The 12,500-nt window shown below is 43.4% G+C and overlaps 2 protein-coding genes across 2 annotated transcripts in view; one reads left to right on the forward strand and one right to left on the reverse strand.

Moving 5' to 3' along the window:
• LOC137988531 (uncharacterized) overlaps positions 1-12,500 on the reverse strand; it is a gene marked incomplete at its 5' end in the record, with an annotated part of 670,231 nt that overhangs the window by 245,350 nt on the left and 412,381 nt on the right. The window lies entirely within an intron of this gene.
• LOC137988488 (protein still life, isoforms C/SIF type 2-like) overlaps positions 1-12,500 on the forward strand; it is a 74,751-nt gene that overhangs the window by 19,969 nt on the left and 42,282 nt on the right. Inside the window, exon 5 of the mRNA XM_068834489.1 lies at positions 2,023-2,097. Within this exon, the coding sequence (XP_068690590.1) occupies positions 2,023-2,097 (75 nt within the window). The remainder of the gene's footprint in view (positions 1-2,022; positions 2,098-12,500) is intronic.

Consider the following 12,500-nt stretch of genomic DNA (forward strand, 5'->3'; position numbering starts at 1 on the left):
AAACGACGTTCTCAAAAAACTTGGTAAAGACGTTTCCACCGAAAACATTCGGTCATCCTCGGTTTGAATTTGACAAAAAAGCGACAGCTTCTTTCAACGGTTCATATTTGCGTATGTGCGCGACTACAAGCCTGAGTACACGTGATCTCTGCGCGAGACGAAGAACATTATGCAAGTGAAACGTAAATGTCAGGAATTTCTATATGTTCATTCCCCGCATTCTGGTCTCTCTTTGAATGCCAAGCCTCCAGGAAAAGTCTCTTGTGATAGTCAACTGCCTTGTCAACTATAGTGGCGTGGTCAAAGTCCATATTATGGCCAAATTGGTTTGCGTGTTGCGCAATTTTAGAATTGCAGTCGCAAACACGGACAGCTCGTCTGTGTTCACTAAGCCTTGTGGCAAGAGCTCTATCCGTTTGGCCATAATATGCGAAATCGCAATCAAGGCTGTTTACTTTGTATACAATACATCGAGACTGAAACAGGGTAGGTTTGTCCTTTGGTCTTGAAAAGATTGTGCCTAAAGTGCTGAGTGGTTTAAAACCAACTTTGACTCCGTTGTTGCGTAGCACTCTCGACACTCTTTCTGTTACACCTTTCACGTAGGGTAAAACAATTGGTGTTGTTACTTGATTTGTAGTGTTGTTAGTGCTGGAGTCGCGATGCCTGGCTTTCCGTGCGGAGTCACTTTTCTTGATAAATTGCAAGGGATAGGTGTTGTTCATCAAGACTTTCATAACATGTTGCTTTTCTTTGCGTTTCCCTCTATTTGTTGACGGGATTTTCTCCGCTCTATCAAGGAGTGTATTAACTACTGATCTTTTGGGTTGAGCTGGATGATGAGAGTAGAAATCAAGATATTTATCAGTGTGTGTCGGCTTTCGGTACACGTTGAACTGTATGCAACCGTTTGCTCTAACTGTTGTAGTGTCTAAAAGGGAGATGCCGTTGTCGCTTTCAACCTCACTAGTAAATTGTATGTGTGGGTTAATAGAGTTGAGGTGGGCATGGAACTCTTGCACGTACTCGTTTGGCAGACAAACGTGGCTGTCATCGACGTGCCTTTACCACCATCTTGGAGGGTGGGCGGCCGTGGAAATTGCTCTTTCCTCTACAAACTCCATCACCAGGTTGGCTATGGTTGCACTCACAGGCGAGCCCATGGAGCAGAGGAAAGAGCAATTTCCACGGCCGCCCACCCTCCAAGATGGTGGTATAGGTACGTCGATGACAGCCACGTTTGTCTGCCAAACGAGTACGTGCAGGAGTTCCATGCCCACCTCAACTCCAGGCATCGCGACTCCAGCACTAACAACACTACAAATCAAGTAACAACACCAATTGTTTTACCCTACGTGAAAGGTGTAACAGAAAGAGTGTCGAGAGTGCTACGCAACAACGGAGTCAAAGTTGGTTTTAAACCACTCAGCACTTTAGGCACAATCTTTTCAAGACCAAAGGACAAACCTACCCTGTTTCAGTCTCGATGTATTGTATACAAAGTAAACTGCCTTGATTGCGATTTCGCATATTATGGCCAAACGGATAGAGCTCTTGCCACAAGGCTTAGTGAACACAGACGAGCTGTCCGTGTTTGCGACTGCAATTCTAAAATTGCGCAACACGCAAACCAATTTGGCCATAATATGGACTTTGACCACGCCACTATAGTTGACAAGGCAGTTGACTATCATAAGAGACTTTTCCTGGAGGCTTGGCATTCAAAGAGAGACCAGAATGCGGGGAATGAACATATAGAAATTCCTGACATTTACGTTTCACTTGCATAATGTTCTTCGTCTCGCGCAGAGATCACGTGTACTCAGGCTTGTAGTCACGCACATACGCAAATATGAACCGTTGAAAGAAGCTGTCGCTTTTTTGTCAAATTCAAACCGAGGATGACCGAAGGTTTTCGGTGGAAACGTCTTTACCAAGTTTTTTGAGAACGTCGTTTGACGTTCAAATAAGTCAGTGTCCAACATTTCTTATAGTCATACTGTAAGTATCTGTTTGTTTAAGGTTTATCAGTAGATAATAAGGATGAAGGAATTGTGGTCAGTGCAGTGGAAGAAGGCAGACTAGCACATGTCCAAGGTAAAAATTAAAAAGAGGCAAAGGAGTCAAACAGCCAGTTATTTAATTGTTACAGTTGGCAAAAGCAGCATCACTGGGCCGTCTCAAATATTTTTAAATGGAAACAAAACACCAGCTTTAAGGACCTGACCAAGGCTGCAGTTAAGATCTTGATTTATAGACTGTATTCATAAATGGCGGCTAAGTAATTATTCTTAAATGTCTTTATGCTAATCATCCTCACAAACCTTGTTAGCACGAACAAAATTTAAAAGAATTTTTTTGCTCCAAAGCGAGGCTAGTGAGGATGATCTGCACAAAGACAAAATAATTTCTTGACTGCCATGTATGAATACGATCTATTGTCTGACTGAGATGAAGTCCAGGCCAGTCCTTACTCAAAGTCATGGTATAGCTAATAATAATAATAATAATAATAATAATAATAATAATAATAATAATAATAATAATAGTAATAATAATTATGATTATAATAATGATGATTATGATTATAATGATAAGAATATTAATAGTTTTTAAAATAAAGCTGTTTTGGCGACACTGTTCCGATAGAAAACGAAGAATCCAAACCGAAAGAATAACTCGTATAATAGCAATTTTATTCGATCTGAAATCAAATTAAATAAGTAAAGATTTGGTAAAACATTTGACAATAAAAATCTGCGATAAAATATTATAAAGCAACGTGGCACGACGTTTCGACGTTTGTGTGATTCAAATTACGTCGGATATACGACGCGCCATCTGTTTCAACGCATTGCTGATCATCGGTATTCTGCTATTGGTCGCCATTTGAGAGATGCCCATGAGAACATTGACTTACTCAATGAGAGCGAGTTTAGAATGCTTAAAAAATGTAGCACGAAATGGGATTGTCTCGTTTATGAAATGTTATACATAAGAACAATAAGACCCAATTTAAATACCCAGAGCGACTCCATTAGGGCCAAACTCTTTGTTTAACTTTTAATGCCTTTTAATTTATTCATATCTTCACTATATATATATATATATATATATACTCTATTTCATGACTTCATTTTTACTTGATAATAACGTCGAAACGTCGTGCCATGTTGTTTTATAATATTTTATCGCAGAAATCAAATTAATAGTTACAAAGATTCAACTTACTAAATGCAATCACATAATTAATAGATGGAACTAGAAAAGCGAAATAAATGCCCGTGAGAGCCAAGACTGGACGTAAGCGAACCCACGTGGTTCTTAAAACAAGCCTAAATACAGAAGCTTTAAACTCCATTAGGTAACCGAGAAATTTAACAGGCCCGTAGCTGGAGTATTTCATGAGGAATTCGTATCCATTTGTCTGGTGAAAAACGTTTAGCTTAGGGTGGGGGTAGGGAAGAAAAAGCGCTCGCTTTTGATCAAACGTCAGTTTGGATCGCTCTAGTATTGTAAGTCCCTTAATTCCCTACTATACAAAAAGCTAGTGCATTATTGGTATAACACTAACAGTCCGTATCACAACAAGGGGCCACAGTAACATTAAGCGTCACAGCAAATTTGATAGCTCTACCATTCGCGGATGCATGGTAGCAAAAAGCTCCACCACTTCTTCAAGGTCTATTTGCATGTCGTAATGGATATGCATATATGCAAGTGACGCTAATCTGTTCTCGCTCATCGTGCATCGCGCTGAAGGACCTTTCACACTCGCAGCTAGTTACGGGCAAAGTGAATATGTTGGGAAATTCATCCTCGTCGCACTGCTTCAGGGCTGTGGCACACGAGCCCGGGAGCTCTTCCCGTCCTCTGCATACTTGATTCTCCACCGCCAAAATTCTGCCGGGAAGAGCTATGGAGATGGAAGATTGTCCCTGTACACATCCACCACCCCTTGTAACTCTTGCGACTTCGTTTGATTCTCGTTCATTACAGAGGGAACCAAAGCAAGCAGCCTTGAGGCTTGGACGGTGACGGCATCGAAGCGCTCTCCTAGCTGCAAAATGATGTGGTCAAGAAATGGAGCAGCCACGTTGATCCGATAATACTCCTTTGCTGTTGGAGCTGGAGCGTTGGCGCGATGACGTTGCCTGCCAGCAACTCTGGGAGCCATTGCCATTGCCTTCTCATACGCATCATCATACATCTCGTCCATATCGGCGTGCATGTCCTGGTACGACTTGAGCACACTCGAAACCATCGTGAAAGCCTTGAAAATGTCATTGCTCTTCCGTTGCAACTTTGTTGTTAGAGCACTCATCTGCGAGAGGTAGAGGTATCCAATGACAAAAGTCACGACAAATTCAAAGTTCGTAATAGCTTGGAGTAGTCCAGAGGCATCCCTCTTAGTGGCTGTGTTCCAGCATCCATAAAACTGGGCTGGACAGTCGTCGTGGTCTATATTATGTGTCATGACTTCCAAAACATACACAACATACTCGAAGGATTCATAAAAATGCTCGTACGCTTCAGACCTCTCTTCCTATCTGGTCGTACAAAGAGTTATAAGAGGCTTTTTCCGAAAACATAACAGTGAAAACAAGAAATACTTTATTTTGAATAGGCTAGCGCAAGCTCAATACTGACAATCCTGACAATCCAAGAGTCGGCGCTCGGTTAGGTCGGCAACAGCAAAAAAAAAAAAAATCTTGGGCCTCAAGGCGGGTTCGTTCGAACCCCTCGAACCCCCCCTCCTACGGTCCTGTCTAATCCTAAATTAAACAGTTCAATCATAATTTTCGGCTCACTTACTTCTATGGCGAGTTTTCTTAAATGTCCTTGAATGCAGCATACATAAATGCGGGCAACAGGTAAGCGGTAACAACTCTGATCATTTTTGTACGACTGTCGGCAAGAAAAACTGTTGGAAAACTAAGCTACGCAATTAACTTTCAGGGTCCCAAAGGGGGGGTCTCTGGAGCCCTGGATTTTTTTACTGTGGAGCCCGGAGCCCGATCATTTCTCCGCCTGGAGCCCTGATCGTTTCTAGCTGTGGAGCGCGGAACCCTGAAAGTTTTGCTATTCCCATTGCTCGCTCGCGCAATACGGGCTATAATCCCGTGCCTGTCACTTTCTAGAGTATTAATTCCGGCGTGTATTTAATTATCCCCTTTGGGAATAGCTTTCTGTATATAAATAAACACGTGTAAAGGCGAATTTGTCCAGTTTAGCAGCAAGCGCGGAATCTTGATTCTTGCGTCGTTTTCTCCAAGATGGCCGATGAACAACCCCCCGCCCCAATTGTTGTTTTACCTGCTGACGTTCCCGAGGCGCCTCCTCCTCCTGCTGTTGCTACTGCTGTTGCCGGAGGAAAACCCTCCAGACGCTGCGGTCGTCGCTCCGCATGGCGAGGTAAATTTTTCTCCTTTAATTTGCTGTTTGTTTGATTCGGCAATCTCACACGTGTCGCTAGTTTTCCCAAGTACTTTTCTGGCAGTTTTTCTGTCGTGGACGGATTTGCGACTCCCCCGCGGTTTTATTATTAGATTATCGGTTGTGGCCGATGAGGTTTTACCTTACACGCTCGCTTGTGGCTGAGTGTTTGTTTCCCGTTCTGTTGTGTTTCCTCGCTTCGTTTCTTTTTCTCAGTTTTGGCCGGGAAAGGAATAAGTTTTTGCTCGGTTGTGGCCGAAAAGAAAATAATTTTTGTCGGTTGTGGCCGGGATGGGAATAATTTTTTGTCGGTAGTGGCCGAGATGGGGTTCATTTTTGTCGATTGTGGCCGAAAAGGAAAAGCTTCCATGGCCGAGAGGTTTTACTATAAATGCTCAGTTCAGGCTATGTATGAATTTCTGTACCTTATTTTTTCCCTTTCCGTCCATCATCCGGTTGTGGCTGGGTGGGTTTTTTAATTTAAGGAAAAAAAAAAAATTTCCGTTGCGCCGCTGTTTTGTTTTATTCCCGTCTGTTACTCGGTGGCGGCCTACAGAAATTCAGAACTTTCTGTCTCCGCCGGTGTCGGAGTAGTTTTATGGTTGTTGTTTTGTTTGTGTTTGGTCTCGGTTATTTTGATTTCTCGTTGTTTAAATGTGCTCGGTTAGGCCCGAATAATTTCCTTTGTTCCGGTTTTGCACCATTTTGCTTGTTAGGCTAGATTTTGTGTTCTTCGTTTCGGCTTATTTTCGTTATTTATTGTCGATTTTGCTGTAGTTTTTCGGTGGCAGTGTTTCGATTTTTATTTTTTATTTATTTTTCCGGCCTAGAAAGTCGAATAACGGTGTTTACCGGTTTTCTTCATGAATAATTTCCTTTTGTTACTTCTATCGTCTTTTTTTAGCGTGGGCCGATAGAATTTATTTTGCATGTATTTTTGGGTCTTTGATTGCAAATCTCTCGCCTTAATTATTTTTTCGTGTATTAAAATGTTTTGTATTCCGCTCTGGGTCATTTACTTGCTTGCCGTTTGGATGTTTTTACTTAGCTATTCGATTTCTTTTTTTTTTTTTTCCTTTTCTCTTTTATCGTTCGGTTCGTTCGTTTCTCGTTTCACCTTCGTGTAATTTTCAACGGCTCCCAGTAATTGCTGGCTTGCTTATCTTATTTTCTAGTTGGCGCAACAAATTCTTGACCTCAAAGAGCAGTTGAACACCCTTAAGGCAGAAACTGGCAAAGGCACGGATGTTTCTGTTACCCTCCAACTTGTCTGGCAGCTGGCTTCCGCCCCTCACCACATTAGGGATCCCTTTGCGATCCTGGCAGTCCTGCAGAAGCTTGCAGACGAAGCTAGAGTTTCTAGTGATCCTTCAGCTTCTGGATTGAGGCTATTCTCCGTCAAAGCAGACCTCTCTCCTCCTCCCCAGATTTTGGAAATATCATTATCCGGCTGTTAGGAAGAAAGGAGGAGAGCGATGTCGCCAACTCCATCGCCAAGATGACGAGACAACGCGCCCCGGGCTATTTTCATCCCTATGCTAGGTGGAATCAGGCACAGCACTTCGGAGCCAGAGGTGTTTCTTCAAGAGGTGCTCGAAGAGGCACCAGAGCTCGTGGTATCTGTTTCAATTGTGGCCAGCGTGGTCACTTTCAAAAAAATTTACTTCTTTTTGAGCCATTGCTGATTTGCTATTAAAGGAAGCCTCGTGTATTTTGTCTTTTCTTTTTATTGTTGTTGGCCCCTTCTTACCAGTTTTGTCGTGCCGTGAGTGCGGGTGTCCAATGCCTTTCTGCCTCTCTGAGGTTGCTTAAGGCCGGCAACTCTGGTGGGTTTTTCTTTGTCCTCCCTCTTAGCCTTTTTATTTGTTCTCTTTCAGGGATCGCCTCCTTGGAAGAGATTTAAACCTTCTTTTTTTTGCCTCTATTTCAAGTTGTCCAGCCCTTTATTGTCACGCAAAAATGGTGCAATTGGGAGGGCAAGCCCACCAGTTTTGTCGGCCCACTCCCCTAGCCTCAACAAGTGGCTTCTCTTCTCGTTCACGTCTGTCCAAGTTTGCACGTCTTTAGAGACCCGGCCTCTTTTGTACCAGGGCAACTTCACAACAACTTAGCTCAGTGGGAGTACATCTCCGAACAATTTCCTTCCCAAGTGGAGCCGATTTCTTTCATCATGATCGGAACAAAGTCGACGTTGCTGATTTTATAGTTCCATTTAAAGGCAAATTCGTGGGCAAATCTGACGATGCGCCGTTCCCTCCAAGAATGGAATTTCCTAATAACCCCATCTGTTCCCAGCTTGAAGATTTTATCTCCACAATTATCGATCGCTTTAAGAATGGTTCGCTTATATTTTGGGGTTAAGTGGGGGAAGTCCAGCCCCCACATCTCGTTATGCCCATAACTGTTGAGCCTAATAAACCACGTATGTGCCACAACGAACGGTTTTTAAACTTGTGGATGAAGGATTGCCCCTTTCGTTGGATTACTTATTTGACCTCCCTAGGTACGTGGGTCCTGGTCATTTTCAGACTGTCTGTGACGATAAGAGTGGCTTTGACCACATTTGTCTATCTCCGTCTAGTAGAACCCTTTTTGGGCTTTCGTGGAAAGCTTGTTATTTCGTTTTTAATACCCTCCCCTTCGGATGGAAGGCAAGTGCCTACGTTTATCACTCCACTGGTTTGTTGGCGACTAGTTATGTTAGAACTCTGGGCGTGCCCTGCTCGCACTACATCGACGATCGCCACGCAGGCCAGCTTATGGTGCGCGGGAAACCAACCTCTCCAATTTGGTCTGATTTTGAATTGGCCCAAGCCGCTGCTTTTATTCTCGTTTCAGTTCTCACTTAACTGGGTTGTACTCTCGCGTTGTCAAAATCGTCTCTTTTCCCATGCCAGCGCGTCCGTTTCTTGGGTTACCTCTCGGATTCTGTTGTAATGGCATTCGTTCTCCCAGAAGATTAGAAACTCAAATTTAAGACTTTGAGAGAATTCATTTTATCTTAGGAATCTGTGGACTTTAAGACTGTGCAACGTTTCGCTGGCAAAACCACTTCGTTCTCTATCCCTGTCGCCGCTGCTCGTCTTTAAACGCGTGCCTCATTTCGTGCTATTTCGTCCGGTTCTAAGTCACCCCATAAACCGCTTATCGTCGCTGGTGATCTTTTGCGGGAAATCCAATATTGGAGATTCCTGGATAACTGGCAAGGTTGTCTTCCCTGGTTTGACAAGAGACATGTAGTTATTTCTACTTTTTCTGATGCCTCGAACTCAGGTTGAGGTGGTGTCTTCTCCGACAAATCTGGAAATTCCGTTCAAGTGCGTGACTACTGGTCATCTGTGGATAGTTCCCAACCGATAATCATCAGAGAAGCTTTGGGGCTCAAGAATACCCTCATGGCTGGTGCTGCGTCTCTTGCGGCTTCCCGAGTAGACGTCCACGTTGATAGCCTCCCTTTAGTTCGCGCCTGGACAAATCAAGGTAGTAAAAGCAAGGCCCTTACTGACGTCGTCCAAGCTATTTACGAAGCTTCTGTGTAATTTAATATCGCCCTATCCTTGGTTTATGTTCCTTCAAAGGGTAATATCGCTGACGTCCCCTCCAGGGCTCTCTCTTCCAGTGATTGTATGTTGTCCCCTCGTGTCTGGATGGACATTGAGAAACGCTGGTGCCCTCACTCCGTCGATTTAGTGGCCCTGGATTCAAATACACCTCTGGATGCTCAAGGCCACCCCCTGAAAAATTTTACCCCCTGGCCAACTCAAAACTCCGCCGGGGTTAACGTTTTTTCCCAAACTCTCCATCATTTAGACAACGCCTACGTGTTTCCTCCATTTGCCGTAATCGGGATTTTGCTACGATTCTTGGACCTCCAGCCCTGCCCGTTCACCATTGTTGTGCCTGACCCGTTTCCCCGGCGTTACTGGTGGCCTGTTATCTCAGGGCGTGCTCAAGATTTTGTCCGCCTCGGTGTTTTGGGTGACCACGATGTGCTATTATTTCCCACGTCAACAGGAGTATTCCTTCCTCGTCCTTTGCCTTGGGACCTTTGGGCATTTAGAGTTTCTTCCTAATTCAGAATTTTTTCGTTTAGTACACCTTCTCGGTCCCCCGAGTTTGGCGCCCAGCCGTGCAGTGTAGTTAGTGTTCGTATCCAAACGACGACTGCTTTCAAGTTCTGCCAACAGTGTGGGGTTCAAAGATTTTCTCGTATCCCGGGTCACGCGTCCAAAAGGCTTAAGATTGACCTTGCACATACAGACGCCAGGATAAAGGAGCTCGATTCCGCTAGAGCTTCTAGGGCTTACAAACGCCAAAAAACGTAACTGGAGTCCGAACTTTCCTCTTTTCTGGCTTCTTTTCAACCGCAGAAGACTTTATTTTCTAGTATGGAAAGATGGGAAAGGCAAAACAATGGTGCACTTTGACTCGTGTCAGTTCCTTGGTTTACAGGGAAAACAAACCTGTGACTGTCCTACTCGGTTATCTGCGGGCACAGTGGATTCTCTTATCGGAAAATTACGCTCTATTTTTATCACCTTGGGTCGTTCTGTTGACTGGGACGATCGTTTCGGTTTTGGAAATCCTGCCTCGCATTTATCAGTTAAACACTACCTCAAATCTGTTCAGACAGAACAGGCTCAGGCTAGAGTGTCTCCAAAGCAAGCGACCCCTGTATTTTTTGATAAATTCAAAAAAATCGTATTCCACTTAAGGAGTCTCCTGTTAAGTAAAAGCATCTCTCCTTCAGAACGTTACATTTATGCCCGTGACCTGGAGTTTTTCTCGCTCGACTTTTTCTCTTGCGACAGAGCTTCCGACCTTGGCAGAATTAAGACGATTGATGTCCTAAAACACCCTGATGGTTCTAGTCTTCTGTTTCACCAACGCGTGGGTAAAACGTTAAGAGGGAAGCTTTTAAGAGCATTTGCTATTAAACAAACGGCTAATCTCGCTATTTGCCCCGTTAGGAATTTGCAGTTTTTCGTCAACTTGTGTACGGCTATGAACGTCGACCTTTCTGCTGGCCTTCTTTTCCGTCCCACGTCCAAGGAAGATGGTATTCGCAATTCTCCCCTTCTTGCTTATACCGTTCAAGCCAGGCTTATTAAGTACCTATCCTCCCTTGGCATTAATGAGGGTGAATCAGTCCATGGTTTTAGAGCCGGAAACTCCATTCTTTCAAGACTTTTAGGCGTGTCCAAAGAAGAAGTAGCGAAGCACATTGGCTGGAAATCTACTGCCTTGGTCCGCTATTATACACAAGTTCAGAAAGTTATGAACACGTCCGCTGTTTCAGATGCCTTGGCTCGCAGTACGATTGACAATGGCAACGGTTCCCCTGCAGAGCATCTCGGAAATACTTTCCGTGAATTCAACATTCTTTCTGGTTTCACTTTAGCTTTTGTTTAAGTTCTGCGCTTGTTTGGGTTTCGGGAGTTAAGTTACGGGTTTTTGGGGGCGGGATGGTTGGGCTCTCCATATGTTTCTTCTAGGATTGTCTTAGCCTCCGAAATAAGGACTCGCATGTCCCGTAACTCAACTCTCGAGTCCCTAGGCCTTTATTAGCCGAGCGTCCATTGGGAATAGATTACTATTCCCATTGCTCGCTCGCGCAATACGGGCTATAATCTCGTGCCTATCACTTTATAGAGTATTAATTCCGGCGTGTATTTAATTATCGCCTTTGGGAATAGCTTTCTGTATATAAATAAACACGTGTAAAGGCGAATTTATCCAGTTTAGCAGCAAGCGCGGGAAAGATGGATTCTTGCGGAAACGAACCCCCTCTCATTAGGGGCGGGGGGGGGAGGGGTTTTGCTTGTCATCCGTTTTTCTTTAGTTGCTCGATTTTATTTCCCCTCCCCTCATATTTTAAAACTCATCTTTGGTCTTGTCTTTTCGCCTCCGAAATAAGGACTCGCATGTCCCGTAACTCAACTCTCGAGTCCTTAGGCCTTTATTTAGAGAGCGTCCACTGGGAATAGATTACTATGGATCCCAGAGCCCAAATATTAAAATCCAATAATTTTTAGTACTCAGTCCTCATTGCTTTTGTTTGCCTACTGCTAGTAAATGGTATCTGGAGAGGAGAAAGTGCAACAGATGATAGAAACATGCATTCTTTTTGCCATTTGTCTGGTGTGTAACGCAATTATCGCATTCTGATTGTGTTTCAATGTTGTTTGAGTCAAGTTGGTTACCCTCGTATTTAATTGTAAGTTTTTTTTAAATAAAATAGATCAGAAAAAAAAAATCTTAATAAATCAGTTTTTTTTAATACAAACACTTACCCAGACTCTCACGCTGGATTAAAGCGTCAGCAACGTACTGCACTCCTTGATTTTCAAATTATGTTTGAAACGTACAGGTTAAACAGTTGCTAACTTGCTCTCAAGAAAATATAACTCTGCAGGCAAAGGTCATCTTTATCACCACATACAGGACGCTTTCGATATTGCCAATCATAGTTGTATGTGGACGAGTGTTGTATATTGACCAATTATGGCCTACAGGTAGCTCACGGCGAGTTCTCTCTGTAGCTCAGTGCTTAGGTTCGACTCCCGTCTGGGACTCAAATGTTTGTTCATTGTCCAACGCGTGTGACAAACTGAATAACATCTTTCATACCATCTTTTATGTCCAATCTTTTATGTTCCTATCAACAGTTACTTTCCGTGTCTCGGTCGTGGAATTAAGAGAATTAACAGAATTAAGACAAGCAAGAATAAAAAGTCATTACTTTTTATTTGAAATTTATCAGCTAATTTTCATTGTAAGGTAGTATGTTTCTTTGCAGCAAATTTGAATGCTAAATGCTTTGGCTACCTCATTTAAACCGTGGTTTATGGCCAAATAATTCTTGAACTCGGAAAGGGATGTCGCAGTTCCATCACGTTTTAGCATAATGCTCCAGCGGTGGAAGGCCTATTCCGTTCCAAGGTTGTATAAGCACGCTGTTGCATGAAGCAAATTTTCTTTCAGTTCTCGAGATGTGCTCATTTGAACTTCCTCTGCCTGTCATGTCGACATAACAGGATTCGAAGCGCTGTAATTCTAAAACT

Source organism: Montipora foliosa, unplaced genomic scaffold, assembly GCF_036669935.1.
Source record: "Montipora foliosa isolate CH-2021 unplaced genomic scaffold, ASM3666993v2 scaffold_420, whole genome shotgun sequence".
Taxonomy (NCBI): Eukaryota; Metazoa; Cnidaria; class Anthozoa; order Scleractinia; family Acroporidae; genus Montipora; species Montipora foliosa.